The sequence below is a fragment of the Rhinolophus sinicus genome, chromosome 14 (genome assembly GCF_057876585.1).
Source record: "Rhinolophus sinicus isolate RSI-liver-muscle chromosome 14, RSI-T2T, whole genome shotgun sequence".
Classification (NCBI taxonomy): Eukaryota; Metazoa; Chordata; class Mammalia; order Chiroptera; family Rhinolophidae; genus Rhinolophus; species Rhinolophus sinicus.
In genome coordinates this window covers 163256757-163284211 of record NC_142514.1, presented here as the reverse complement: position 1 = coordinate 163284211, position 27455 = coordinate 163256757, and the positions used below count along the sequence as shown (strand labels likewise).

General features: G+C 35.4%; 1 protein-coding gene across 1 annotated transcript in view; it reads left to right on the top strand.

The window, feature by feature from the left end:
* DCDC1 (doublecortin domain containing 1) overlaps positions 1-27455 on the top strand; it is a 382580-nt gene that overhangs the window by 190492 nt on the left and 164633 nt on the right. Inside the window, exons 12-17 of the mRNA XM_088789501.1 lie at positions 3784-3885; positions 7117-7280; positions 10277-10402; positions 12794-12899; positions 19602-19736; positions 22227-22345. Of these exons, the coding sequence (XP_088645627.1) occupies positions 3784-3885; positions 7117-7280; positions 10277-10402; positions 12794-12899; positions 19602-19736; positions 22227-22345 (752 nt within the window). The remainder of the gene's footprint in view (positions 1-3783; positions 3886-7116; positions 7281-10276; positions 10403-12793; positions 12900-19601; positions 19737-22226; positions 22346-27455) is intronic.

Sequence of the window (27455 nt, the reverse complement as noted above, 5' to 3'; positions counted from 1 at the left end):
CTGGTGGTTCCTGGGATATACCTGGTGCATTCCTGTCTTCGTTTCCTTGCTCTAGTGGCTCCTCTGCCTGCAGTCCACTTCGCCCACCTATGTTCTTAGCTCACTTTCTCACCTCTACGTCTTCACTTCAGCCTTTCCTGTCTTGAGGGCCTATACTGATCCCTTGCTTCAGATGGTGACCCCCACACCCACCTATATCCCCTGCCTTGCTAATATTTTTTCTTCTTTACAGAGCACTCACCCCCTTTTAACCCCTTCAGAGGCGCATTTATTCTGAAGCTAATGAAACTTAAGCTTCAGGGCCCTTTCCAAAATTCCGGGGGAGGCCATAGCAACGGTTACACCTGGTCGCATGTTTCTGTAAAATTTGCCAACATAATATATTTTAACCATCATTGGTTGAGACCATTGTCTGTTTCCACTCTGACTTCCTCTCTGTCAAACTTTCCTTTGCACCAAGTGGTGTTGAAGTTCCTGCAGGCAGTATTGAAATCTGGCTTAGGGGACAGTGAGCTGGGGATACATTGAGTTTGGGCATAGTAGAATGTAATCAGTGGTTTGCAGTCACTTCGCATATAGTTCAGTTAGCGATAGCCATCCTGGTGTGGGAAGGAGCTTCCAGGAAGATGGCTACTGCCTGCTGGCTGCAGAGTGTGTTCCTTTCTGACTGGACTAGAGGACCTGGCTCCAACAGCATATGGGTATTGGAGGAAAAACATGGCGTGAAATGAACAAAGCCGATTAACTTGTAGGAAATTCTTCCACATTTTACAGCTCATATATTAAAGAAAGCTGATCAAAATTTCCCCAAATTTGACATCAGTCCTAAAAATGTTTATGAAGTGACCAGTAAAATTGTGAAGCCGAGGGAAATTTTTCTGATCGATAATAATTTTTTTTGATTAACCATGCAAGAGGGAAGATGGAATGATCTTTCTATTTTCTTTACAGAAAATGCTACAAAATTACCATAGAAAGAGGGGATCAAAGACAATTCAGCCAAAATATGTGCTTTGGATAGCTAATTAATGAACATATTTTGTGACTTTTTCTGGATTTTGTAATGTTTTTCCTATGTGTGAGCTTTTGAATATGGGTAAATTCTAGTGATTTCTTGCCTCATTTTAAGTGAATATTTTGTACCTAGTTTTACATTTGTAATTTTGCATTCTTTTTGTAGGAGAAGGCCCACCAATTTGTATAAACTTCAGGCCTCACAAGACCTGGTTGTGCCCTGACCATACTATATGAATGATGTATTTGTTCTTTTTCTCAAGAGCCGGAATCTTAGTTCACTGGTATATCTGAAGCACCTGAGCACTGCTTGGCACATGCTATACACTCAATAAATATTTGATGAATGAATGAATCCATTAACAACATTAAAATGAAACACTGATATTAATCTTGCTCAAGAAATATCAATATTGACATGAATGAAAGTAAAAGACTAGTTTATGACAAACACTCCTCCTTAAAACTCTATACGTTGTGTAAGAGTATAGAAGTCAATTTAATTTCTATTTGTAGGTGTTTTCTTCAGTAGTCATTAGCTGCCACGTTTGTCAAGAGGACCTGGATCTTCTTTTTTTTTAAAGTTCTATTACCTTACTCCTTGGGACCCAAGACTAGCCTCAGCGGGCTTTTTGCATCATCCCACTCCAAGGGTGAGAATCTAATTTTAGAACTGTAGGGAGGTGAGGCCATGCAGAGAGCCACTGGGAAGCCAATATAGTAGTTGGTTTTTCTTAAGTCAAGGATCAGGCAGCAGGAAAATAAAAGCAGACTTTTTTTTTTTTTTCCCCCTATATCTAGTCAATCATAGGGAAACTCTTTAGAGAGTCATCTTTGTTTAGACATGGAGAACAGAAATGAAAATACTTGTCATGCAAAGGAAGAAAATAATAAATATAATACTTGGATTTTTTTAAAAAATGGGCATACTAATATAGGCCTTAAAAACCAGAGCAAGGCCTTAAGAAAAGAAGCATTTCATAGGATTTCAACTTGGGAATTTTAATTTTTTTAGAAATATAGAAAAACAAACAAGCAAACTGAAGGACTAGTGGAGGGCAGCCTCTTTCACTGAAATTCGTACTTGGACTTTTACTTAAGCATTAAAACACCTCTTTTTGGTTTTTTTTAGTGTACTTTTCTAGACATAGAAGGGAAGACATTAGCAGCAGTGAGGAAAGCTAGTGATACTCTTAGGTGCTGACCAAGTCCTATTTGCCTTCTCAGTTGGGCAGTTAGCACTCACACTCTCTTTTTCTAGAATATAATTTGCTGTACTGTGATTTCACTTCTATCAAGTCTTGACAAAGGAACATCAATAAGTTCCTCAAACTGAGTTGTTGTTAACACTAACCTTGTAGAATGCATGCTGCTTAGAATTGTGACTGTCATCGCAAAATGTCTCTGTTGTTTAATAAGAATTTTGTTCCAGATTGGGGCCCTGAAGAGACTGTTGGGATGCACAGGCCACAGTTGGGTTTACAAAGTTCCTTGCAAAAGTAGATGGATTTCTTGTTCTTTACTCAGAAAAGAGATTAAATTGTATCTTTACTCAGAAAAGAGATTAAAACAATCCCCGGTAGCAAAAGATACTTCAGGGTGTAGAATGTCAGTGTACTCTCCACTGCACTATCAGTGCAATGAAGAGCATCGAGTAGAGAAAAACCCACAATCCTTGAACACTATTATTCTTTTTTTTTCTTTTTAATCTCCCTTGTTTAGTTCTAAAGCCTGAAGAAGTGCTATTGATGCACATTATTTCCCAAACCAGGTTAGCATGAATTAAATAACTCTCAAACTGTCTCTAAAGTAAAACAGATAATTGTTTTTGGTTTTTTTTTTCTTTTTAAATAAGGTATTCTTCCAAATTCTCTTCTCTGGAAATAGTGCTAGAAGTAAATAAAATGGCTACCTTGGTGTGATAGGTGTATCAGAAAGGGAAGAAAAAAACTTTTGAGAAAAAATTCAATAAAAGGCAAGGATTTAAATTATTCATCAGGCCTCTCTCGGTTTGCTCCCTTTCTTGCCTGGTGAATGGCACCACCCACATGGGTCATCACTCTAGCTCAGCCTTCTTTGAGACTAGATTATTGACTAGATTATTCGAGACCAGAATGTTTGCTAGCATTCCCTACCCCCCAGGAAGTGTTACATAATGCAGTGTTATGAATTTTATCTGTGTTGTCAACAACTTGTTGCATATAAGCACTTAAAATGGATGGTTTCCATCATACTATTATGTCAGGTTGAGTTTCCTTTTAGTGAGTCAAAAGATGAGCTGAACACTGCTTCATTTTAAATATAAATCAAACATTCCATAATGTGTGGCATAAATCAAACATTCCGTAATGTGTGGCATTATGTTTTTCAAGAAGAATGAAATGAGCTAGGTGGTTGGTCACCAGCTGACCGTTCTCCGATGCTTGCCACATGTATGCATCCAGTGTAGTCAGTGATTCTTCCTTTAATGCCCACATTTCCTTCTATGTAAAGATTGTCGGGAGGACTAATCAGGTTAAAGACACTGAAACCCCAAGGAGAAACGAAGGATGTTCTACGATTCTAGTTCTGTTGATTTTCATTGCCAGTTACTTGCATGGGTTCATGCAGGCGCTCCTTGCTTTGCACGGTTTCCACATGCATGACTTGCAGTCGAAACCACACTGTGCAAAGCCAGGACTGTTTGTATTTATATGCTTATGTATGAATATATGTATGCATGTGTGTGCAGGTATTTATTTTTTAATTTTGAATGCACTTATTTTTCAGATATTTGAAAATGGTAAAGACACTGGAGCGATCTCTGTTTGGATCAGTGAAAAAGATCTGGGGTTTAATAGCCCAACTCAAACTGGCGATATGATGGAAAGGGTGAGTTTACTGACCATTTATTTATGACTATAAGTGTCTTACAAGTTACTGGTAGTTAATTTAGACAATTATTAGGTTGGTGCAAAAGTAATTGTGGTTTAAAAAGTTAAAAAAAATTCAAAAACCGCAAATACTTGTATACCAACCTAATAAACCTTTAAAGTTATTTAGAGAAGATCAATCACTTGCTGATCTGTAAAGATTGATATCCTCAAGCTTGACTTCTGAATTCTTTAGGCTCTCAGTTTTAGTTTAGTATTAATTCCAGGCCTCTTACTTAACATCGTAACCTTCATTATGCTTGTATTTGGAAATCTGCCTACAATGGACTCTGGGATTGCCTTCTTCTTTACTTTGAAAAGAAGTCACATGATATTCAGTGGAGGGTATGTTCTGGGTCTAGGGTATTTCCAAGCCCTAGACTCTGAGCGAGTAACAGGCAGCCTAGGTCTTCTCTTATGCTCGCTGTGAGCAACTCCATGTGGCTTATCTTAGGCACTCTTACCTTTGCCTATTTCCCAGACAATTGGAATGTTTTTCAGGCCCAATCAATATGTTCAGGGTCTATATTTGGGGTCTTTGTCTTGCATAAAAAGACACTGAATACCCTGTGGTTTACAGATTGGGGTTAGGCACCCCAGCACGCACCAATGTTTTGAGCTCGGTTGCTAGGCTTTTGTAGAGAAACTTGCTCCCCCAGCCCCCTCTGCCCCCTTTTCAGCACCCTCAGACTTATGTCTCCCTGTTGGCATCTATTATCTGGGCTTTAGAGACAGTCACAGAAGTTGCATAGAATTACTTGACTCTTAACTGATCACTAGCTGGGCCCACAAAAGGTGGGAAATACTACCTAGATTGATTAGTGAAAGCAGGATCAAGAGCCCTCCCTGCTTTCTTTTTTCCATCAAATCCCTGACTATGCAAATCACCATGATACAAAAGACTTTCTGGAATATTCTACTTGCGTTCCCTCTTTTCTACATTAGAACATCTTACTTTTTTGTTCATATTAAAATTGAAGATGGCATTTGTATTATTTTACACAGGAAGATATTATTCTGTAGAAAGTTTTTGTGTTGGCTTATGGCACAGTGAAAATCGATCTATTCTTTGCTTCTATATGCAAGTAAATTTGGGGGGAAAAGTTGAATCAGGGGCTTTAGAAAGCTCTTTGGGAGATCCCTTGTGACACCCAAGGATGTCTCTTCCCTTGGTGCACACTTGTCTCAGTCCCTAGCCTAAGATGTTGCACACTCGTCTCAGGTCCCTGAACAAATTCTGATCCTATAAGGGCCTGGTGATAATAGCTTTAAAGATAAATGGGTGAAGATTATCACAATGTTTGGTCACCATAGCCCATCCCTAACCAATGACCTAGAGATGAAAGGCTCTGAGGCCCTTACCTCCTGTAGGCTGTCAGATTCTCATCTTTGAACACCTAAAATGCAGTCTGTCACTGAGTTGAGAAAATAGAGATTGCAGTGCTACTCCTGTGAAAGTAAATTTGGTTAAGTGGTCAGGTGTTCATATTCCTTCTCTACCACACATTCTTGTTCTTTGTGTAGACATTTCTCTCCTCGATTAGACTTAAATCTTTTATATCTTTCACCTTCACAAAAAAGGTGATGCCTGTAAAGCAAAATCACTGTGGTTTAAAAAATGATCAACATTATTACATGTCTCCTAAAATAATAGCAAAGCAACAAAAAATAAGCACAACGGCTGAGAACACACAGACATAAATGTAGGGCTTTGTCAATACAATCTGTAGATTTCAAAACATGTTTGTGGTTGCAATGGAGGAAACAAAACAAAACAATACAGATTTTTACTATTCTAACACCTTTACCTATTATACTCCTAAAGAGAGTAGTAATTATTTTTAATATTCAAAGGACTTGGCTATGCTGGATGAGAAATTTTAACTTTAATGAAATAAAAAATATGTATCATCATTTTCAGGTGATAATGATGCTCAAGGTTAAAATGTCTGGTCTGTGCAGAGCTGATGAAATTGGAGATGTGATTATTTATCTCTAGTGAGGACAAAGCCTATGTCTTAGGTGTTTTACAAATATCGTTGCTGGTCAAAGAAAATATTTTACTTGGTCAGGAGTTTACAGTCAATAGGGGAGATATATGACAGGAGTGCAACTTCCTCTTGTTTTCGCTGAGCCTCAGCATTTAGCACTTCTCAATATACCTTCAATAAGAATTAATAGAAGGAACGAAAAAGGCGCCCTGAACAGCAGTTAGGCAAGAAGAGGCCACAACTGTATCCGCATCCCTGCCGAGATTACAGAGTAACAAGAAATTGAGAGACACAAGAACTGACAAGGGAGAGAAGAAAAGGAAACCTGTGACAGAGTGATGGATCATGGGGGGCACAGAGCAGGAAAGAGCTGAGGCCTAAACACTCAAACAAAGGACTAAAAATCACAAAAAGTCTTTTAAAATTCTATATGCAACACTGTTCAGCTGGATTTACCTTCATTTGAAATATGCCTTAAATTAGAAATATTTTGATAATTTAGCGATTCCATGTACATGTAAGATAGAAACCAACACTGGCAATGCTATTATTTAAAATATGAAGTGACAGCATCTCATATTTCACACTTCAGTTATGTCTTATTCTCAACTTGAAAACATTGATTATTGAAGCTGCTCACAAGCGTTTGCAGGGCTCTTAATTAAAATACATCCAGGCAGAGGTCTCCGAAGTGAACCAACATAGGCTGAAAGTCATCTTTAGCTTTACAATCGTGTACGCGGTGAATTGTTCTACCATTGGTTATCACAGGTTAGCTGGGGACGGGGGAGGTTGCCGAATGTAAAACTCCAACATGCTCTGGAAAAACCCTAACAAAATGTGTAGCTCCGACAAGAAAAGCATCACCCGTATCAAAGAGGGCTGTTACCGTGTGCAGAAGCTGAATGCTCTTTCCATACGACTGTCACATCTGCTTTCAGTCCTCGTGCCAAAGGGTCAGAGCTCAATCACAAGCCTGTGGCACCCCCTGCTGGTTAAAAGCCCATGCTCATTTTGTTCCTTTAGCCTGAGCTAAACATTGCCATCATTTCACACTTCTTTTAACATTCTATATGAATTTAATTATCATTTGTTTGGACTTTATTTGTTACAGAGTAGAGACAGTTTATTACAGATGTGCACATTTTTATGATATTTCTTCTTCTTTTTAATCATTACCCCCCTCTCCCCCACACCAGTTACTTCTCAAGATTCATCAAAGGCTTCAAGGATCTTCCATCAACCCACCAGGCCTTAATTTTTCTTCAGCCCGGCTTTTCAGTGAGCATGGTCAAGAAATTAAGAATCCACTTTTGCTGAAGAATGAGCAAAAGATTTGGGTCTCTTATGGTAAAGCATACAGGTAGGAGAGAGGTGTTTACTTTCTGTCTGTCCTCAATCTTCCCAGGGGCAAACTAATTTAAAAGGAGAGTTGAGAAACCAAGTCACACCCTTTATGAATTTTTATTTTTATTTTGAATTCAAATAACATTTCAGAGCATTTTTTCATGAGGTAGTATTGTTTGTGGGATATGACATCCCTCTCTCTCTCTGACTTTCTGTCTTAATGCCTTGTCATAGTTCTTGAAGTCTGCCTGTCAGCACAGCAAGCGGGATTGTTCATGTCTGAGTAGTCACCTTAATGACAGCAGATGGAAACACCACAGGGGGCCCAAGCCCATCACACTGTCATCGTCGCACACTGCCCTGACCTGCTTCCACTCCTCTATTTTTTTGTCCCTTTTTAAAGGAGAAATGGATGGTAATTGAAAAGGATCTTAAGCAAGATTTATGAATCTGTAGACAACATGATTCCCCACTATCTCTCTATGTTTTCACAAATAAAGTCTTAACCTTTTAAGCACCAGTGACAGGACAGCTAAAGATAAATTGGTAAAAGCTTGTAAGCCCTATCCTATCAAAGTTGTATTCCTCAAAAGCGCCTTCTATTATCCCACAATAATTACTGGTTATTGCTGAGCATGGTGTAAATTTTTTTGTAGATTGGTAAATTCCTGCATAAAATTATCTGTGTTTCTGAGAAAAGAAAAAGGCTGCAGTCTATAGGCACTGATGAGCTGGGCTGTTGTGCGGAGCATCTTGAAAATTTATGTATATTTTGACAGAACACATACAGAGGAACTTTGAAACACACTTTTCTGCTTATTTTTAATTTTTTTTAAAGCTCTCTTTATTTATCTGTAGAACAGAATAGAGGAAATAGGGGGAAATAATTTTGCTTATAGAGTATAATTGATCAGATATTAATTCTAATGAAAATAGCATAGAAAGAACTAGGAGCTGACCGATGCTATAGATTCAAATAGTCAAAATTTCAAATACTGAAACAAATCTACTCGGGTATCCATGAAGGTTTTGGAAAAAGTTGGTAGGATTAGTTGTGGCTAGCGTGTTGCAAAATTCTATTTCATCCTCCCCATAGAGTAAAATTAGAATGCTTAATAATTTCTTATGCTGTATAATTTATAGAATTCAAAAATTCTGTGAGAAATGGTGTTTTTTCCCCATAGGCAGATTTCAAAATATAATTTAATTGCATTGTGAGAATTGTTTTTATACCAATAAAAGCACTGATGAATTTTAAAGTGGCAAAAATTCGTTAATAATTCAGCAAGCTCTTTCAATAACAAGGAGAGACATTAATAAAATGTGTATCTATTAATTTCTTCTTAAATATCATTGTTAAACTAATTGGCTGATTTTGATGTTTTTAATGATGTTTGCTATAATACTTTCTTTTAATAAGATCAAGCATTTGTTCTTGGTTAATTGGATCATATTTGTAGAGTAACTAATGATATACTAAGTATCTGAAATATTCCAAAATCTACTGAGGATTGTAGCTGGAGGAATTCATAAGTGTGTATATCATTGTTATTTTAATAGGATTGTGTGTTTTTTCCTGGTGTTGAATCCAATATGAAGCTCTAGGAAACCATTATAGCAGTTTGCTACTATCAGAATTTCTAAAGTTTATGTCTAAAAAGTTATTTCCACCCTGTTTAAAATATATTGAGAAAATATGCAATATGTGCTAAGCAAATGATATTCATTTTCATGGAGTAATTTTAACATGTCTAATATACACAGATACAGGGGAGGGGATCAGGTTACTCATTGAAAGAGATGATTTTGCCAATATCTACTTCTATTTTGAGTCCTTTAATTATTTTTTCCCAATTTTTATTTTTAAAAATATCCAATCTACAGAACAGTTGAAAAAATAGTACAAAGAAGACTTCTATATCCTTCACCTAGGTTCACCAATTAAAAGAGTTTGCCACATTTATTTTACCTCTTTTCTATCTCCTTCTTTCTCTTTTGAGTGTTTTGAAATTAATTTCAGTCAGTCATTAAAGTTTTACTCCTAAATGCTTCAGGTCAGGTCACTGAAGAATAAGATGTTCTTCTGTAACACATTGTAATATCGAACACAGCCAACAATAATGTAATATCACCTAATATGCAAGTCCCAAAATGTGCTTTGGAGATTTTGTCATTCAGTATCCAAATAAGCTTTATGTATTGCATTTAATTATTTTCTTTAGTTTTCTTTAATCTAGAATATTCCCCCACCTTTTGTTTTGCATAACATTGATTTTTATTTTTTATTTTTTAAGAGTTCAGTCACTTTTCTTGTAGAATGTCCCACATTCTGGATTTGTCTGTTTCCTCATGATTAGATTCGGTTTAAATATTTCGACAATACTACGCAGGTGATGTGGTTGAGTCCTACAATTATAAAGTTTAATAGCAAGTCTGTCACCAATTTAGAATAAAAAATGGTTCATACATGACATAATGGCTATTCTTCTTATTCAAGATCTACTTTCCATTTGGTTTTAATTCTCACATAATTAAATTAACCTAAAACAGTGTACTTAAAAGTATGTAATATGAAAAAGTAAATCAGCATAGCATTTAGTAAACCCACAACGATGGTTTTTAGCCAAATACGAAGAATTCATTTAATTATCAGGTCCAAAGATTATTAAGATTATTATGGGTGTATTGCATCGTAATTATACATCGATGAACATCATGCAGTTATAGTTATCCATGATGTAGTTTTAAAAAAATGGACATTATATGAATAATTGGTTGTTTTTCTCAACTAAATTCTTTGCTTTTATTATTGAAATTATTTTTTAAAGTATGTGTTGCAACTATTCCTGGCATATTATAAATCAGCCAAATAAACTAAAATGTGCTTTTCAGGATTTCTGGATTTTATTAAACACTAATATTGTATATGTTATTATTTTTTTTGTGTGTGTGCTCAAATCTTAGTGTTTGTATAATTTTGCAAATAGCTTAGATTTTTTTTTCATTTTTCAGATCTCCACTAACCCCTGTTTTGAATTTGACCTTTGACCGGATGACAGCATTTGCCAAAGATGGCATTACAGTTGCATATAAAACCTTCTTGGATCCCAATGCTGTTCTGCTTCCTGGATGTGACAAGTAAATTAACATGTGCTTGGTTAAAGCAATCTGAATCACCTAAATTCCAATTTCCCAGAGTGAGAAATTGAAACACTAAAAGATGTTCTTTGAATTGTCTTAAATAAGCAATTATTCATTTTATTGACTTACTTCATGATATAATGAACTCTAGTGCCTGAAAGACTTATCATTAACTTTCCTTGAGTTTTAAAAAAAAAAACATGGGGCAATGAGCAGACTATAGTTTCTGCTTTGCAGAGGTAAGAATTGTATTTGAAATATGAAAACAGTTTTTAGTGGATGTTTCTAAATTCATAGTTTTGAATGGAATCACTAAAATATTAAAGAATATGGTTACTCATGAGTGTTCATATTTAAGGATCTCATTTGATGATGATAAATTGAAACAAAAGCAGTGTGCTGGAGGCTTGGTGGGATAGTGAGAAAAAGAGCAGGACTTACGGGATCTGGACATGTTTGTGATTGTCCATGAGCAAATTGGTGTCAGTTTCTCATATGTAATAATAAAATACCCAGCATTTACTGAGTGTTGACCATAGACCAGGCACAGTTCTAAATGCATTGGGTAAGAACCTATATAATCCTCAAAACAATTATTTTAATTGCATCATTTCCTATTATCACTCCATTTTATAAAGACAGAAACCGAGGCACAGAAGGGCAAAATAATTTGCCCAGTCACTTAACCGGTACAAGATAGAGCCAAGATTCTAACCCAGATTGTTTTTCTTAAGACCTAAGGGTTTAACCACTATCCTGCACTGTCCAATAGAACTTTCTGTGATAATGGAAACATATTTTGTGACTATGAGCACTTGAAATGTGCCTAATGTGACAAAGGAACTGAATTTTTAATTTTGTTTAAATTAAATGAATTTTAACTTAAATAAGAATACGTGGCTAATGGCTACCTCATTGGACGTTGCAGCGCGATACTGATAGTATGTTGGATTAGGTGGTCTATCTCTAAGGCCCTACCCAGCTTTAAATTTTGTAATTTAACAAATTATAACTTTCCTTAAGATACAGGTGAAAAGACTGAAGTAGAGGGCAGATCCAGGGAATGGAAAGCAGTCTGATGAGGTCACTCAGTTTAGCTAGTGTCAACCTATTGCTTAATATGTCTATAAAGACAAACTCTTTGGTCTTCCCGGATAGTTATTTAACAACAACTCTATCCCCCAATGACTGTGTGTCACTTTCCAAGCGAGATTTGAGTCTGTTTTATCCTGTTTTTTCTTTATATATAGAAAATAGCTCATCAGCATTTTTTATAGTCATTTCCATTTATGAGCTTTATTCCATGTGCAATAATCTTTTCCCAAGCTGTTAAATTTGCCTAGACCCTTTCTCTTCAATTTTTAGCTAGCAGTTTAATTTTAAATTCATGTATTCCTTCTTAATTTCACTTCCCAGGTACAATGAATACTGTTTTATTGGGTAGATTCAAATTCAATATAGGTGCTTATGTATATTACAATGTGAAACTGCCCTTACTGAACACAACTAATTTGAAGATAATTTACTTAATTTTTGGATTCCATTTAAATTTTCTTTCAATGCTTTAAAGTGGATCGTTTGAAATCTTAATAATCATACTCTTATTTATATTTCTCAGAGTATTGAAAAATATACTATCATGTTTCCCCGAAAATAACACCTAACCGGACGGTAAGCCCTAGCATGATTTTTCAGGATGACATCCCCTGAACAGAAGCCCTGATGCATCTTTTGGAGCAAACCTTAATATAAGACACGGTCGTATTTTTGGGGAAACATGGTGTTACCAGTGCCAGAACCGTTTCTGTTAAATAGCGTGCTGTATGGTATGTCTTAACATACCAATGTTGCGCTGAGTAATTTTCTTTAGGGTAAGAGTCAGCTCCCTATTAAAATAAATGATTTGGCTAAATTAAGAGTGACACTCGATACCTCCAGTTTGTATTACCTCTTGAGATTCTTTTAAAAATACCAAACCAATGTGCTTAACCCAACTATTATAAGTATAAGCACATCTGTTATTATTCATAGTCCAGTGTATTTAGAATAAAAATTGAGCAATGAAGTGCTATCAGTGCTCCACTATAAATGCTTCTGTAAGAAACAAAAAGTCATTTTGTTTCTTTGTTCTATTAATAATTAATTGGGCATGGAATCCCCCAATGTCATAAATAATTGCAAGGTAAAAATTTAAAACTTTTCTTTTCCCAATTATAGATACCAAAGCACTTTACAAATTTCTGTTTCAAAGATTATGAATTATACATTGATCTTACTCTCACTAAAAGAGTACAAGATGCATAAATTATTATACTAGTAGATTAAAGAGTATTATAATTGAATACATTTCATTCTAACAAAAATGATCACGTGTTTTACTTTCCTTAGTTGGGAAGTTTGTGAGGGATTTCCAAAGAATTTCAGTGGCACCAGTCAAGAGATACCTGATCAATTTGAAAAGGTGGACTTGGAGAACCATTTCTTACAGAACAAGGTCAGAATTATATGTTGTAATTAATGTGAGTATTTTACGTATTGGATATTCAATACATGGTGATGAAGTAGAAATATTTGTGAAAGTTTTTAAAAGCTAGGATTATTTTACAAATGTATTATTCTTTACTTCCTGTTAATTAAGTACTTTAAAACTGAATCATTATATAGCATTCCTACTTGAAAAAATTTTACCTGAATTGCATCACTCAAGTACTATTGTTTAGCATATTTTCTTTATACCTACTGTATTAATAAGTTGGAGTTGTTTAAGGAAGTCTTTAAGATGCTGTCTCTCTCTGTACTTTGGAATCTGATCTGTATCTAAGGAACATGAGTTCTTTAGAAAACCCAATTTATGACAAGCCAATCCAGAAGGTCTGTTTATTAATTTACACTAAGACATTTATCCTGTCAGTAAATATTTTGTTCCCTAACTGAACTATGAAAGGCATTTTAAACATTGTCTGCAAAGAAAGAGTAATTCTTTTGTTTTTCTCAGCTGGGAAACTATGTAGGGTAGTTTATTTCAGCAGCATGAGCTTTAGTATTTGAACTCATGAAATCAAAACCAAAAGGTGCCCACAGAGAGAGAGAGATGCCCAAAGAAAGTAGGACTTCCTGTTAACTGGTGTGGGCCCTTTATTTCCAAGAGACAATGCAAAAACACATTGATCCAAATTGCTATTTTTGAATTTCTCCATGGTGCCCATTCAGTCTATTATGTCAAAATTTATACTGAAACTATAGTCGTTTCAAGGAGCAAATAAATCTAAATAGTATAATTATAAAAATAGAATAAAATCAATAATTGCTTCTAATCCTGTTTTTGAGCAAATTTAGAAAATAAATGTAGGTTGAATGGTGCAATAAAAATTAATGCCTTTTATATTTTATATTCATCTGACATTTAGATTTCTTTACCATAGTTCTGATCCTGGTGGCGTTCCTTTTTAGGTTTATGCTGTAACATTATTGTCCTGCTCAAAAACCTGTATGCCTGACTGTTGCCAGCTGAGTTTGCGTATCCTCATCTGGCCTTCACCGATCTCCATGATTCTCCTTCAGTCTTCCCCCATTCTCAATCTGCCTTTTCAATCTTCTCCTCTTCTTGATCTTCTTTGTACCCAGCACTACAGTCAGAGCTAATAAATTGTGTCCCCTAACATGCTTTTCACTTTGGTGTACTTGTGCCATGGCTCGTGTTGTTCTTTGCCTAAGAAATAACCTCCACCATTACTATTCCTTGCCTTAAGGCTTGATTCAACTTCCTCTTCCTTCCATGAAGCCTTCTCAGATCATCCAGAGAAAATTAACCTCAAATGATTTTGTGTCCTTTTGTGAACTCATTATCGTCCTTTGAAAATTGTTAGTTTATGTTTTAGTGTAGGCATTTACTTGCTTTTGTGTTTTTCCCCTCCATTAAATTGAGAACTCTTTGGATGCTGACATTATCTCTTACTCATCTTTGTGTTCTGGAGTGTTAGCACAAAGTGTTGAACGTAGGGCAAATGCACAATACATTTCTAATGAGTGATTTTTAAAATTTAGCTATAACCGATCTTTCAAGGCCATCTATTGTCTAATATGTTCATTGTGTGTTAGCCAAGCCAGACTGTTCATTTGTTGTCTTCTGAAAGCACGCCATGATTTCTGTTATTCTGCCCATGTGGATCCTTCTGCTTGTAATTCAACCTCTCTTTCTTTGTCAGCACCCCCAGTCGTCTTTTTTACTGTTGTGCCATGTCCTAGCATGATGTCTGGCATATAGCTGGCATTTAATAAGTGTTTGTTGAAATCCTGCCCATGTGCCTGCTCCATAAAATCTTTCTTTACCCCACCCTACCCCCAAACCAGACATGATGCTTCTGGCTTTGATAACCCCATTACATCCATTCTGTGCCATTTATAACAACATTGAACTCGATGCTGTTCCTCTTACAATGTTTTTGGGGATGATTTGAAGTCAATTAATGCTCCAAGTTTGGGCATATTTCAGGTCACATTGGGATAGGAAGGGGGAGAATAGTAGATTCCACAGAGAATGTTGAGATCGGATCGTAAAAGGTCTTAATTGAATGTGAGGGATTCTGGGTGTTGTTCTGTAGAAAACAAGGAGCCACTGGAAATATCAAGCAGAGGCAAGATCTGATTTGATCCTTGTGTGAGGAAGATAACTCAGGTGGTCCTAGTCTTATCCTCCCTGCTAGATTAGAAATTCCTTGAGGTCAAAGGGCATCCCAATCACCCTTATCTCTGCTGAAACATCTTGATGCTCAGATTTAGCTAAATGGAATTGAATTCACTATTTAATTAACTTGTTCAACAGAAACCAGCTCAAACTTCAAAAAAAATAAATAAAGGGTATCAAAGAGTTATCACAGGAAAAGAACCCAAAGGCTTCTCTCTCTTGGATTTTAAGCCAAAGTAGGACTTTAAAAGAAAACTATATTTTCTATGTTGAAAAATGATAGAATAACAATCCACAGTTATTTCAGCATTGTTAATTGGTTCTAATGATCCAGCGAAAGTGAGAAAACACTCATCTTAAGTAAAAGTTTGTACACTATGCTATTTTGAAAGAAGATATCGGTTTTGCATAAAATTTAAGTCCAATCAAAATACTAGTGCAAGAAAGCAAAGATTTAATGAACTGTCTAGTAATGAGAAACTTTAGAAGAAAAATGGCTCTCCCTTAGCTGTGAAAACTTTAAAATCCTTTCAGAAAAATGTCTTCGATTTAAATACAGAGAGGTGATCAGTGTGTTGGAAACAGTGATTTAATAACCTGAAAAGGAGCATTTTTAAAGAAAGATTCAGGCAGAGGAGATGGATATCTACAGGCTCTTCATGCTCATTGTAGTCAAGAAGACACTAAGAGGATTACAACAGGGGCAGAGTCTCTGAGGGAGGCAAAAGCCGATATTCTCAATTCCTACGTTTTGAAATTGGCTTGAGATAGAGATATCAGTGCCTAACCCCTGACTGTTCTTTCAAATCTCTTATTGACAAGTAAAACCTTCCCTACAGAGAAAAATTTGGAACATATAATCCCTATTAGTAATGTGGGAGACAGATACAACCCTGATAATTACAACCTGTTGCTCTTTTATCCATTTAAAAAAAAAAAAAAATAAGATTCGGAATCTACTCCAAATGGACAATTTGGCAAATACATCTCTCAACAGTTCTCTATTGTTACTTAAATTGGCAACATTTTCAGATTGCCCAGTTTAAGGGCAATAAAATTATATGTTTCCATGACATGGGTGAGATGTAAACTTCATGGTAGTTAATATAAAAGAAAAAAATCATGAGAAGAGTAGCTTGGGGAATGCCTGGTTATAGGAAAGTATAGCAGAAAAAATGGACTCCAGTGTTTGGCAGGTCATATATTTTGCCAAAATGAAAAGGCAACTTGTTTTGATCCTAGCCTTTGTTTATGATAAGACATTAGCAGAATTTTAGTGACAATTTTCAATATGGAAACAACAAGAAAAACACCCAATTATGATTTTAGAATTATGGCATAGTTGTTGCAAGTTAACTTGCAAATTCAGCAGTTAGGGATGCTAACAGAATATGTTATTCTGTATGTCACAAAGGACACTGGGAAAGAAAACAATTCTTTACTATCCTGTTTCTTTGAAGAGCAGTATAAATTACAAATCATTTATACTGGGGAAAATACAAAAACTTTAATTTAAATTTTGTACTGATTGTCATTGGAATAGGACACGGAACTTTAAATAAAATCCCATTTCTTCCCTATTTTTAGACTAATAGCTGGAAGCTATTTGAGGACTGCTTACCTAGATCTTAGATATTTTGCCTTCTTTGATTGTGTAATTATGTGCTCACTGATATTTTCTGCTTTCAGACTTTTCCAATTCTGCTTTCAGCCTTAGAGATGGGTGGATTGATCAGCTATAGATTTATAGAATGGAGACAATAAAAATGAACAGCAGAGACAAGAGGAAAGAGATTTTAGAATATTTCTTATAATTGTGATTTTAATTTATGTATCAAATTATTTAACTTGGCCTTAAATTCTCTACCAAAAGTATAAAAATCTCATATAATTTCTGTGTGGTAAACAGATTGTTTATAATGGTTGTGATCTATGAGCTTCTTCTTTCAAGAAAAGTTTTATTGTTTTGTATTTTGTTCCTCAATAGATCTGTAAGAAAAGCCAAGTGGGTCCCTTATTGTTTTGAATTTGCACACCAATGTTGAAGGCTACTCCACTTTCATTAGTGATTCAGAAAAAGAAAAACAAGAAGGTTTAACTGACCCGGCACATGTATGCATCATTTTTATCACTGGCAGCTTTCATATCAGCACAGTTTATTCAGACAAGCAAATCATAGTGGTCATGCAAAGGGAGCTATGTATTTAGGTATTCAAAGAATAAAACAGAACAGAATTGCCTTTTTTTTTTTTTTTGATTCTCAGCACTTGAAAAGGTTCAATGACATATATGATGGTATGTATTTAGAAACCAGTCTCAACATAAATACTTTTATACACATACCTGTGCACGTGCATGCATGTGCTTGTGTATGTGCATGTATGAACACGTGCACACACACACACACACAGCATATTATGTTGTAGGTTGTCAAAGCACTTTTCTAAATTCCAATTTTCAGTTTTTATCTTCCCCACCTTCATTAATGTTTGGTCTAAAGGTAACTGATCAGATTAAATTAAAAATAAAAAGGAGGTGATGTCACCAAGAGAAACTTAATGGCCATTGTTAGTTTTAAGTGAATCAGAACCCCAGACTTGGCAAGATTTTTTTTTTTTTTTTTTTTTTTTTTCATAACACAAAACGAAGCTGCCTTAGTGGGCCTGGCTGTGTCTGGTCTATGTAGAATCACTTGGGAACTGTCCAGCAAAATATCTCTCGAAGAACAGCATGGTGTTAACACTGGGTGCCAACCCAAGACAGACACAAAGGACCCCTTCGCTCTTCACCAATAAGCCAACTGTTAAAAGATTAAACCATGTTGTGGAGATAACAAGAATTTAGGCCCTGGCAGCAGGTGCTGCACAAAGAAGCAGTTGGCAGTACGTTGCTTCTGTCTGACTAGTTCCAGTCAAAACAATCTTCTTCCCAGTTGAAGAGGAGAGTTTTGAGGGTGATGGGAACTTGAAGTTAGGAGGTTGAGTAAGAGTGTTACTGTAAATGCTGAGTCCTATGGTGCATGGATTAGTAGAATATAGTTTATCATTGTTCACAAACCGTGGGGGATCCCCCTCCAGAACCAAGCCACTACTGGCTAACTGGGGGACACACAATCACAGAGCTGTAAGTCAAATCTGCTTATGTGGTGGGGTGGCTGTAGTTTTTACATTTTATTTTCACATAGAGGAGTAGTATGAGATTTTCTTCTCTTGAGAAGTCATAGAATAATTACCAAATATATTAGTTGTACCCTTCTGTTATTGCCTGATCACATTAGAAAAATATCACCTTTTAAATTATCGTTCAATTTTTGTGATTTTTAAAAATACATTTGCTGTCCAACACAGATCTACTACAATTAGCACCGATTTAGAATACACATTTTAGTATTAGAAAGTAATTTAAATTGTTATTGAAGCAACATCATTGATTGGGTTAAGCATAAACAAGCATATTCCCATATCCTGTAAAAATTAATATTGGTACTTAAAAACTTAGCATGATTGCTCAGAAGAAGTGATCATGTAAGTTAGGAGATAAGGTTTATTAAACTATGAAGTGACAGAATTCCTACAGGCAACAGGAATGCCTGTTAATATGACAATCAAGTCGGAACGAGAAGCCGTAAAAGGTGCCCGATACCTTTCACGTCTGTCATCTGATAACCAGCACGAATGCAGTGTCTCCCCAGTCAGTCCCCTCTTGTCCATGTCCACAACTGTCACTAACGTCTCAACTCATATCTCTTTATTCTTAAGAGATTGTGTTGGCCCCTAACTGCGCTCTTTGCCCTCAATGTCTCCACCTTACAATACATTGTATCTACCCTTGCCAGATCAGCCTTACTAAAATGTGCTGTAATCCAGTCCCTCCTGCTTGAAAGCTTTCACTGGCCCCCTGCTCACATCTACATCCATCGCCTTACACCTGACCCCTTCTACAGTTTGGCCAAATTTACTGCTGCTTTTGAGCCTATTGACAAGTCCTCAGGTACATGGATTATGCTTCCTTGCCTTTGTTTGGGATACTTTTGTGTTCTTCATTATTCCTATACAACTGTCTCCATCCTCTAAGGCCTGGTCCAGATGTTACGTCTCTCAAGGTGCTCCATTCTGTGTTGCTGCAGCAGAAATGAGCCTTCCATTCTTTGAATACCTATAATGCTATTTAATCATTCAAATGGAGATTAACATGAAATTGTGTGTGTGTGTCATGTGTGTATTGTTGCTGTTGTTGCTGCTGCCGCCGCCGCTACTGTGGTGAGTTTCTTAAAGGCAGGAAAATTATTTTATAATATCCCACCCCCCACAGTCTAGGGCCTTGCATATCAGAACTGGTACTCAACAACTATTGACTGAATTGAATTAAGCGGAGTCCAGCACTACTATTTCAAAAGAGACCTTCTCAATCAGAAACATAACGTTCTGGGATAATTACTTTGGGTTACGTGCATTGAGGAAGGTTAACTTTCAGACTCTAAGTGAAAAACGCGTCCTTCTTCTCATGGTGTAGGTGGATCCCAGTATTGTCCTTTATGCCTCTGTTTCCATGGGAAAGCGGAGTTCCTCGAGGAGTGAAGTGAACAGCGCAAGTCACATAGTGCCATCGATGCTCTGGCCTGCAGCCAGCGTGTGGCTGATCACAAAGGTACCCAAGACTGACTGCTCTCCCTGAGTGACTTCCTGTGCTCGCCAGCTCACCATATTGCTCCTGCCCCCAGTGCCCTCTTGCCCACAAGCATGCCAGTGACAGTGTGATAAGTTGTTGGCTGTTACGAATGCTGCTTCCCTGCCCTTGGTTTGTCTAGTGCCCAGGACTTCTGTGGTACCCCATGTGAGCACTTAATTCCCTGTTAGATGTACTAATTAATTCATGCTTCAGAGTGCATTTAAACCCAGCATAAAGCTTATGGATAGTCCGTAGACTCACCATTTTCATGAGATTTGTCTGAATGTCATTTGCTGCCACTCCGAATCTTCATAGTTGTGCTTCTTGGAGCCTGGTGGATTAGCACCATGTAATGACGGCATAGTCTTTGTAAGGACAGTTTTAGAAGAAATCCCTGAGTATGAAATGTGAACAGTTGTGAACAGCAACACATTTATACCTGTGCATTGGCACTATTTAGTTTTCTACTTTATTTCTATTGAAATATGTTTTGGAATTGCCACCAAATATTTATGTCTGGAAAGAAATGGTGCAGCTTGGATCTCCCCAGCTTGGATCTCCCTTCGCCCCTTCGCTATGGACTGTTTTTGTTTCTTCTTAGCACTTCCATGGGGTCAGAGTCACCCAGCAAGTTTACTGCTACTTACTTTTTTTTTTGAGGGGGAGGAGGTTGAAACTATTTCCTCAAATGAAATTTTAGACTGCCCTTCATTATTATTTTTTTATTCCCTGAGAGTTAAAAACAAACATACAGAGTAATTAAGACACAAAGGTACTAAGGAATATTATTCATTCTATATAACAAGGCAGAATGAGGTTAGACAAGATATTTCTTAAATAGGCTTCCAACCTGGAGACTATTAACTACTAGCCCTTTTTCAGTTGCGTTTTGTTTCTGATTTAATAATCACATCTGCCATTTTGTTAAACATCTGCTATATGTTAGGCATCATATACACATTTATTATCTCATTTAATCTTATAAAAACTCTGCAGGTTTTCATTATACAGCTGAAAAAACAGTGTCTGGTAAGGGGCAGAGGAAGGATTCTTGGTCTGTCTGACTTCAAAACGTACGCTTAGTCACTGTAATATAACACACTGCTCTGTATTTGACCAATTGATGAGCATGATAGAAGTGTTTTCATTTTAGCACGGCCACTGAACACCTGTGTGACGTCAGGTAAGTAACATAGTTTATCTGGCCCTTCATCTTCTCATCTACAGAGTCAGACTAGTGGATGTAGAAGGTTCTTTTCTAGATCTCATATTCTGTAATTCTATGGTATCTGTAGAATTTTATGATGTAAAATAACCTGTGCTTATCTCAAATTTCCTCGAAAATAATGGAAGTGGTTACTGAGAAGAGTATGGGTTTTGGAGTTAGGTTGGAATAGACTCTTTTATGTGACCTTAGAAAAGTTACTTAGCCACATGCATCGAGACACTGTTTCCTTATCTACAAAATGAAGTTAATCAGACCTGTTTTGCGCAGTAACTATGAGGATTGAATGAGAAAGCATGTGGGAAGTTCACGCATACTATCTGGTATACAGAAAGTGCTTAATAAATGATGATTCTTTTCCTCACCCCAAGCAGTTTCTTTTCTGTATAGAAAACCATGATCAAATGAGGATTCATTCAGTGTTGATTAGAACCAAATTTAAAACAAAATGCTTTTCTTAAGTCATCATATATTTCTTTCCCACACAACAAAAACATGAGAAATAAAAGTTACATGCTAAAAAGAAAACAATTTTGAGTATCTTTAGATTGAACATTCTCTACCTTTTTTCAAAACAAAACTTTTTACCTGTTCAGATAGAGAATTTTGTGTGCCACAAATTCTTAATATGTGTGACTAAAATTTTCAGTGTTTGTCACTTATTTGAAAGGTTTTGTTGATTCACTAAACAAGAAAATTGTTACATGGCTATTCAAACAATATTCCCAATCAATTTCCTTATTAGAGAATCCTAATATTTAAAATAAAAGCAATTCACAAACCCACCTTAAAATGTTTAGCCCATGGTATTTAAACCCAGAGTAAAACTTTCAATTGGTATGAAGGTTAAAGATTGGTTTCAATCTTGTCAGTTCACTGCACTTTTTTTTCCCTGTGCATACATATTTTTCAAGTAAGCTCTGTAGTTATAACAAGTGACACGTGATGGACCCCAAATCGCTGCACTGTGAAATATGCACAGAAAAAAAAAGGACAAATGAAGATATCAAGGTCTGTTTTATTTTTGCGCTGAACTATGAAATGCCACCTTTGTCGGACAGAGAAGATCACTGACTCTGAGCAGGGCTCACTGACTGCTAAGTTGTGGGTACTGTTTCACTTTCAGCAACTGTTAATATCCAGGGTTATCCAGGCATAATGACCTCACTATGTGCGACACATTGTTGAATTTTCTGGTTCTTTTAACTTATTTAGACCTTTCTTCTCTCTCTATTCATTGGAAGACTGGAATGATCCTGAGCCGAGCGATAACTCAGGGCTGCCTAGCTGTTGGTCATCCAATCAGAGTCAAGGCTGCTGAGGGAACATCACTAGAAGGGTATAAATTAATCCTACAGAAAAGGTAATGCTTATGAGCTATTTAACTCAAAACAATAAATGTTAATTTCAATATTTCTGAGCAGTCAAATCATGATGCCTCCTGGCTTAGATGGAATATTCAGTCTGTGTTTAAATTTCATAACATCAATATTAAGTTTTCTAATCTAAAATGAGTTTGAAAACGTATCCCATTTACCTTGGTATTGTGTCTTAGATATTTTAAACAGTGAAATGTTGGCCTCCAACGTGTACCTATGTCGCAGAAAAGTTGCTACTTTATAATTATCGTATTGTGTGTGTATTCATAACCTTTTCTCTATGTTCTAAATATAAAATATTGAACTATGAAAGAAAAATCAAGGAAGCAAAATATTGCTGGCTTGTAAAAACTGAAAGTGTGCTTTCTATTTGTTTTTTTTTCTGACTTGGGATTATAAAATTAAAATTAAAAAGTAAAATTTAGAAATTTAGCTATGAGGAAGAAAATTGATTTATATTCAACAGTCTGGAATTATTGTCTCCTAGATGCTTTCTTTTTTCTTGTCCATTTGTCTTCTGATTTCACCTGTGTTGACAAAAATAAATCCTGTTGTACTTCAGGACTTAGAAAGCTATTACCCAACTACTTCTGGCTAAACAGGCAGTTAGGATGTGCTAAGGGTTGAAACCAGAGCTAGGGTACTCAGGCACCATTGAAACTAGTCCAGCTGCTAATACAGAAGGGAAATTTTCTCTACTATGCAAAACAGATTGTCCAACAGGTATTAGAATATTACAAAATGGCAAATTTTGGCTATACCTCTTACTCTAGCAAAAAGAAAAAATTTCTGAGCCTGACAACCATTGTAATTTCTTTATATTGTATTGTTACATTTAATACTACAACAACCTAATAAGGTATATATTATTATTATCATCATCTTTACAGATGAGGAAACTGAGACATAGAAAAGTCAGTCATTTACTCGGGGACCTACTAAGTGGTTGGGCATGATTGCAAACCCAAGCTGTCAGATTTTATAACTTCTTCTTTGCCACAACACTACACTGCCTCTAGGTTAAAGTCTAGTCAGACAGTTGCCAGTGAGTGCCAAGTATAGTAGCAAATATCTCAGTGGATGTGTCACAAATAGTGAGGTCATTGAGAAACCCAGGTGGAAAGGAGAGGGAAGCAGTAGCTTGTCAGCATGCGAACTACCCAGTGCTAATACAGTCTTAAACACATACTTCCCAAGGAGGGATAAACAAACCCAAAAGCAGTCCCGTTCTGATGTGGTGCTATATGTGGAGTGGGTAACAAGATAGCTGGAGCAGAATCAGTACTATAAACTAATGACATATCAAGAAACAACTTGTGATGATAATGACAAGGCCAGACCATGGAACATGGAGACACAGATGCTTCTGCTCATTTAGTCCATGGTTATAACAAAGACAAAAATCAATCAATTGTAACTGACTCAGAAATTACACACTTATTGAATAGACAGCATACTAAAACAGTTGTTATAACTATATTCCATATAGTCAAGAAGCTAGAGGGAAGATTAAGCATATTAAATAGAGACATGGAAGATATAAAAAGACTGAAATCAAATTTCTGGAGATGACAACGACAATGTATGAAATGTAAAATATATTTAATATGACTAATGGCATATTAGACATTGTGGAAGAAAATATTAATGAACTTGAAGAGAAAACAATACAAACTATTCACAATGAAAGTCAGAGAGAAAAAAAATACTGAAAAAAAAAAAAAAAAAGAACACAGCATCACTGAGATGTGAGAAACTTCATATAGCCTAATCTCTGAGTAATTAGATTTTCTGAATGGAAGAAGTAGAGAACAGAATATTGGAAGAAATGCTTTCTGAAAATTTTCCAAATTTTGTGAGAATTATAACCTAGAGATTGAAGAAGTTCAGCAAATTCTAAGCACAAGAAATGGAGAAATGAAACCAAGGAAAATAATAATAAAATTGCCTAAAATTACTGGTAAAGAGAAAATCTTAAAAGCATACAAAGAAAAAAGACATATGTAAGAGGAACAAAGATAAGGTTGGCCAATTTCTTTTTGGCAATAATATAAGTGAGAAGAAAGTGGAAGAACATCTTTAAAATGCTAAGTGAAAACAAACAAACAAACAAACAAACAAACCTGTCCTTTCCCAATATTTCAAATATTCACAAACTGAAAGACTTTATTACCAACAGATCTGCACAACAAACAATATGAAAAGAAGTCCTTCAAGGAGAAGAAAAATGATACCAGATGGAAATAAAGAGCATTGGGAATAGTAACTAACTAGGTAATATAAAGACCTTATTTCTTATTATTTCTCTTTAAAATATAGTGTATTATTTAAAGCAAAAAAATAATATAGAGAGAATAACATGTAGAAGTAAAATGTATGAAGGCAATAGCACAAATGCTAATTAGAGAGAAAAGGAAGACAGATTCTTATATTTGTCAAATGGTATGATATCAACTGAAAGTAGACTGATAAGTTAAAGATGTATATGATAGACCCTAAAGCAACCACTAAAATAACATAAGAAAGAGTTATGGTAACAAGCCAAAAATACAGATAAAATGAAATAATAAAAAAACGCCATTCAATCCCAAAAGAAGACAGATAATGAAGGAAAGGGGTACAAAGAACAGATAGGAGAAAGAGAAAATAACTAACAAGATGGTAGGTTTCAACCCAACTATATCAATAACCACATTAAATATAATAAATCTAAACACCCTATTTAAAAGTCAGATGTCAGATTAGATTTAAAAAAACAGGTCTCTATACACTAACTTACAAAAAACCCGCTTAAAATATGAAGACACAAATATGTTAAAAGTACCATGGAAAATGATAAAAGTAATCCAAAGAAAGCTAGAATGGCTAAATTAATATCAGGCAAAGTAGACTTTGGTATAATGAATATTAGCAGGGATAAAGAGGATCATTTCATAATGCTTAAGGGATTAATTCATCAGGAAGACATAACAATCCTATACATTTGTTCACCTCGTAACACAGCTTCAAAATACATGAAGTGAAGCTTATAGAACTACAAGGAGAAAGAGAAGAATCTATAGCTGTAGTCAGCAAAAACAGTAACATTTCAATAATTAATAGAACAAATAGAAACAAATCTGTAAAGATATGAAGACTAGAACAGCAGAATCAACCAGCTAATTGATATTTATAGAATAATGCACCCATCAACAGCAGAAGACATATTCATTTCAAGTGCACAGGATATTAAGCAAAATAGACTATATTCTGGCTATAAAACAAGTCTCAACTTGGTTAAGATAATTCAAGTGTTATAAAACATGTTCTCTGACCATAATTGAGTTAAATTAGCAATCAACAGCATAAAGCTTTCTGGAACCCCTCACCCCCACCCCAAATATTTGGACACTAAGTAACACATTTCTAAATAACACACATATCAAAGAACACATCCAAACAGAAATGATCAAGTTCCTATCTAGATAGGAATTGAAGAAGTAAAACTGTTGTTTCAGATAACATGATTTTTCTATGTAGAAATACTATAAAATCTACAAAAAGTTCTACGTAGAATTAGTAAATGAGAACTAGTTTAATGAGTTTGAAGGCTTGAGAACAATATACACATATTGGTTATGTTCCTATATATTAGCAACAAATGATTGAAAATTGAAATTTATACATATCCATTTACAATAACATCAAAAGTATTACATGCCTAAGAATAAATCAGGCAAAATATGTTCCAAGGCTTGTGCATGGAAAACTACAAAACATTGCTGAGTGAAATTTAAGAAGACTAAATAAATGCAGGTATATATGGTGTTCATGGACTGCAAGACTCAATATTGTTATGATGTTCATTCTCCTCAAATTGATCCACAGATTGAATATAAACTCAGTCAAAACCCCAGTAGGTTTCTTTTATAGAAATTATCAAGCTGATTTTAAAATTCATGTGGAAATTCAAAGGACCTAAACTAGTCAAAACAATTTTGATAAAAAACAAGCTCAGAAGACCTATTTTACCTGACAAGACTTATTATAAAACTACAGTGATTAGAATGGTGTGCTCTTGGCACCAAAGTAGACAATTAGATCAGTGGAACAGAAGAGAGCATCCAGAAATAGACCTCCATATACATGGTCAATTGATTTTTGACAAAAGTGCAAGGAAAATTCAGTGGAGAAAAAAAATTTTTTTTTGACAAATGGTAATGGAACAATTGGATATTCATATGTAAGAAAATGAACTTTGATATATGCCTCACACCATAGAGAGTAATTAACTCAAAATAATTCATAGGCCTAAGTGTAAAACCTTTAAATATTTTAGATGAAAACATAGGAGAAAATATTTATAATCTCGTATTAGGTAAAACTTTCCTTGACATGACACCAAAAGCGTGATTCACAAAAATATAAATTGACCAATTGAACTTCATTAAAATTAAGGAATTCTGCTCTTTGAAAGACATTGTCAAGAGAATAATAAGCTACACACAGGAGAAAATATATGCCATATATATGTATACATATACATATATATATATATATATATATATATATATATATATATACGCACACACACCTATATATGTATGTATATATGAAAAATTCACACACAACTCAAGAAAAAATGCGCAGATACATTATTTGAACAGATACTTTAACAGGAAAGTATACAGTTGGCATATGAAAAGATGTGCAATCATCTGAGCATCTCAAATGATACTCAGTCAATGATCATTAATCATTAGGGGAATGCAAAATAAACCCCTAATGAAGTACCACTAGATGTGTCATACAATGTCTAATGTTTAAAAGACTGACCATGCCAAATGTTGGTGAGGATGTGTAGCTACCGGAACTCTTATACTCAGTCGGTAGAAATAAAAAATGGTTCAGTTGGGGAAAACAGTTGGTACTTTCCTAAAATATTAAAAATATATATACCTTATTATATAACCATTATAGTCCTAGAAAGTTACTCAAGAGAAATGAAAACATAAGTCCTTACAAAGACTTGAATACAAATATTTCTAGCAGCTCTATTTCTAATTCCCAAGAGTAAAACCTGGATACAATCCCAATATCCATCCATAGGTGAAT